The sequence below is a fragment of the Mastomys coucha genome, unplaced genomic scaffold, assembly GCF_008632895.1.
Source record: "Mastomys coucha isolate ucsf_1 unplaced genomic scaffold, UCSF_Mcou_1 pScaffold20, whole genome shotgun sequence".
Taxonomy (NCBI): Eukaryota; Metazoa; Chordata; class Mammalia; order Rodentia; family Muridae; genus Mastomys; species Mastomys coucha.
Genome location: NW_022196903.1, coordinates 39,405,470 through 39,409,721, shown reverse-complemented (window position 1 = coordinate 39,409,721; position 4,252 = coordinate 39,405,470). Strand labels below are relative to the sequence as shown.

The 4,252-nt window shown below is 35.5% G+C and overlaps 1 protein-coding gene across 1 annotated transcript; it reads right to left on the bottom strand.

Annotated features, from left to right (window-relative positions):
• Positions 1 to 363: 363 nt before the first annotated feature.
• LOC116098529 (high mobility group protein B1) lies at positions 364 to 3,836 on the bottom strand. Its single transcript, XM_031381080.1, has 2 exons — positions 3,828 to 3,836; positions 364 to 862 (listed from the first exon to the last, which is right to left on the bottom strand). The coding sequence occupies exons 1-2, from the start codon at positions 3,834 to 3,836 to the stop codon at positions 386 to 388; spliced, it is 486 nt and encodes a 161-aa protein (XP_031236940.1). The 3' UTR covers positions 364 to 385.
• Positions 3,837 to 4,252: the final 416 nt, after the last annotated feature.

Genomic DNA, 4,252 nt, shown 5'->3' with positions numbered 1-4,252 from the left:
AGTTATACAGATACATAGTTCTATCTGCAAGCATGTTTCAAGGGACATACAATTAGTACAAAGTGCTACAAAGTGTGTGATAGAGATAGAGACAGACAGACAGACAGACTGACAAACAGAATGGCATTCTAATATTGACTGGAATTTATAAGGACAACAGACAGCTCAAATGAAGTTAACATGGGGAAAAGATTTTAAGTATGCTAACAAAAATGCAAAGGCTTTATCAAGAGACTTAAGGAACAATGGTGTATATAATTTCAAATTATATGAATTAGCTTCTATAGAGAAAATACAGTATGTCTCTAAGGCAGGGGACTCTTACATACCCAACTGGATTTTAGAATTTTTTGGGGTCAAGAAAAAAAACTGCGCTAGAACCAACTTATTCATCATCATCATCATCTTCTTCATCTTCGTCTTCTTCCTCCTCCTCCTCTTCCTCATCCTCTTCATCCTCCTCATCATCTTCCTCTTCCTTCTTTTTCTTGCTCTTTTCAGCCTTGACCACTCCCTTTTTCGCTGCATCAGGTTTTCCTTTAGCTCTGTAGGCAGCAATATCCTTCTCATACTTCTCCTTCAGCTTGGCAGCCTTCTTCTCATAGGGCTGCTTGTCATCAGCTGCAGTGTTGTTCCACATCTCTCCTAGTTTCTTTGCAACATCACCAATGGATAAGCCAGGATGCTCGCCTTTGATTTTAGGGCGGTACTCAGAACAGAACAAGAAGAAGGCCGAAGGAGGCCTCTTGGGTGCATTGGGGTCCTTGAACTTCTTTTTGGTCTCCCCTTTGGGGGGGATGTAGGTTTTCATTTCTCTTTCATAATGAGCCTTGTCAGCCTTTGCCTTATCTTCAAATTTCCCCTGATAATGAATAAGTTGGTTCTAGCGCAGTTTTTTTTCTTGTCTATAAAGCATTTTACCCCCCTGTACACAACTCACTCCTTTTAAAGAAAAAAAATTGAAATGTAAGGCTGTGTAAGATTTGTTTTTAAACTGTACAGTGTCTTTTTTTTGTATAGTTAACACACTACCGAATGTGTCTTTAGATAGCCCTGTCCTGGTGGTATTTTCAATAGCCACTAACCTTGCCTGGTACAGTCTGGGGGATGTAAATTGGCATGGAAATTTAAAGCAGGTTCTTGTTGGTAAACAGCACAAATTAGTTATATATGGGGACAGTAGTTTGGTTTTTGTTTTGTTTTGTTTTGTTTTGTTTTTTTCCTTTTGGTTTTACTTTTGGGTTTTTTTTTTCATCTTCAGTTGTCTCTGATGCAGCTTATACGAAGATAATTGTTGTTCTGTTAACTGAATACCACTCTGTAATTGCAAAAAAAAAAATTGCGGCTGTTTTGTTGACATTCTGAATGCTTCTAAGTAAATACAATTTTTTTTATTAAAAAAAAAAAAAAGAATTGTTTGGGGTCAGTGAATGTTACGGCTTACCCATTTTTTTTTGGAATAGCTTATAATACCAGTACAAAATTTTGTGGGACCAACTTTCATCAAATAGTGAAGCCTCTTGTTTCATCCCTTTAATTAAGACCTGCATGATAAGTAGTCTTAATCTCAGAGTATGTAGATCTGATATGCTCTCAGCACAGCCTTTAATAGGTTTTCATCTTCTCTTGTTGGAAATACTCTAAGAAGACTAGGTCTTGATAAATTAAGTCATCATCCACCATTATCCAACAGATCTCAGAGAAGAAATGTCTTCCTCATCTCATTCTTGGTATCTTATTCTTGTGACCAAAACTCTTTGACCAAAGTAACTTAAAGATGGAAGGGTTTATTTTGGCTCACAGTTCCAGGTATATCACATCATGATGGGGAGGTCACAGTGGAAGGAGCCTAAGGAAAATAGTCACATCACAACCATAGTCAAACACCAGAGAGCACCACAGGCTTGTGCTCAACTAGTTGTCCCCTTTTATTGCAGTCCAGGATCTAAACTAAGGATTGCTGCGACTCACTTTTACTGGGGGTGTTTCTATCTCAGTTTGTGTTATTTAAATAATGATAAATAGCCCTCAGCAGTGTTTCTGTAGGCTGGTCTCCTAGGAGATTTCAGACTTTGTAAAGTTAATACTAATCATCACAAAACCCATCCAGGCCCTTGGGGACACCATGTACTTCTGCTCAGTGAGTAACCATAGGAGATTCCAGCTGAGTAAGAAAATCACTGAGCACAAAGACAATCACAGACAAAACACTTTTGTGTTAAGCAATGAATTTGAAATGTTTCTTTTAACACCAAAATCAATGAGAAGTCATGCTAATCTTTTATGACTATAATCACAAGGATATTGGGGCCTAGAGCTTAGATCTATAGATTATAGCCAAAATTCTATGCATAAAAGATGTGGACTAATTTTTACATACAACTTTGAAAATGTCCTTTGTGACAACAGAAGAATGTCATTGTGCACATATTACTGTATGTGAATTTTTTTTTTTAATATTTGGATGATTCTTCTTTTTGGATTTCATGATGTTTAGCTGACTGGTTTATTCTTCTATCTCCTTTTCAGAGGCATCCCAGAGTTAGCACGCTATCTGTCAAAGCATTTAAAGATGGTGAACTTATATCCTACTTGGCATTTCCTCCTAGGGGCTTCATAAAATAGTTACACATAAGGAAACTTCTAGAGTGGAAATAACACCTCATGTCTGAGACCATGGTCATTTTCACTTTAACATGAGAACATCTTAAAGCTGGATGACTTCACAGGATAGATATGCCCTTCATAGTTCATTCTGAAGTGAACTATAATTGGTCAATAGAACTTTGCCAATAGGTATGATGACAATAGTTAAATTAGGTCTTTTGAACTTGGTTTTATATTCCTCTAGTTACTAAGTTTTATAAATGCTACATCACAGAAATATCAAAGTGAAATCGAAAACTTGGTGGTTGCTACAATGAAGTTTATCATCTATTTTCACTTGACTCAAGTTTTGTGCAAACATGCTATTCATATTATGAGACATGAGGTTCTTCAATGTATCCTATATTGGTTTTGATGTGGTAATGTGTTTAATAAGAGCAGCCATGAATCTAAAACAAATATAAGAGAGAGTCACTTTAGTGTCTACCACAATAAACAGAAGACACAAAAACTAAAGGCATCATGTCAATAATGGATGATTACTATTTTCACCTGCAGACAATAAAGGTAAATAGAAAAGTTAGACAAAATGTTAAAGTTGACTTATTCAAGGAATATCAAAGTCATAAAATCATAAAAATATAAAATGATAGTGAAGGCTACCAGAATATTGTTAGAACAGTGCGTAGTCTTAGTCATGTGAGCATTGATCCTGAATTCTGGGGTATATTATAACACATGAATATTTTTCACTTGTATGTGTAACAAGTGAACATCTAGAGAAGATTGCTTCTCAGTTGGGAATGAGGAATCCAAATGGTAACCTGGAGAACCAGAGCCTAACACTGAGGGTAGATAATACATATAAAGCATTCACATTTCTTTTGATTCACAACAGTTCCATCATAAGACTGAGAATGAAGAATAAATTTCAGCCTTAAATAATCCTAATTTCCAATAAAGAATTCATCTGAAACTGTTTGAGCAAGAAATACAATTTTCAGAGATAAAAACAAAATTAAATGTAGTAGATTATTGCCTATAAATTAGTTTTCTAGTCTTGCGAAAATATGTGCTGAACAAGATAACCTAAAAAGTAAAAGAACATGAAAAGGAAATACTTATTAAAAGTTACCAGAAATCATCGGCTATAGAATTAGAGACGTGGGGGCTCCCAGTTAGCTGAGGTATCAAAGAGATTTTGAAATAAATACACTTACTTTGTCCATATTTATAATAGAAAGAATGGGAATACCAGCAATAACATGAAAATAATTAAAACAATAATTGGAAGATTTAGCACTGAAAAAAGTTAAGGAAACAATGCTGTCAAATTATCTTTTAAATAATTACAATTGCAGTATACCCATTTCCCATGCCCCACCCAATAAGCTCACGTTCATTGGCTAAGAGTGTTGTGAGTGCTGTGAGGGTAGTGTCTTAAATCATGGAGTGTCTCGGCTTACCTACAGCCTCAGATCTTGTTCCTACAACACTGGGGTTTCCTTTCGGGATATTAATTTCAACGATGAAAGAGTGAAATAAACATCAGATCACAGGAAAATCCCATCCTTCAGCTGGATAACAGGATGATCTCATCATGTAAGAATCCTAAATTAATTTTATCAGTTGCTTCTTTTTTTTT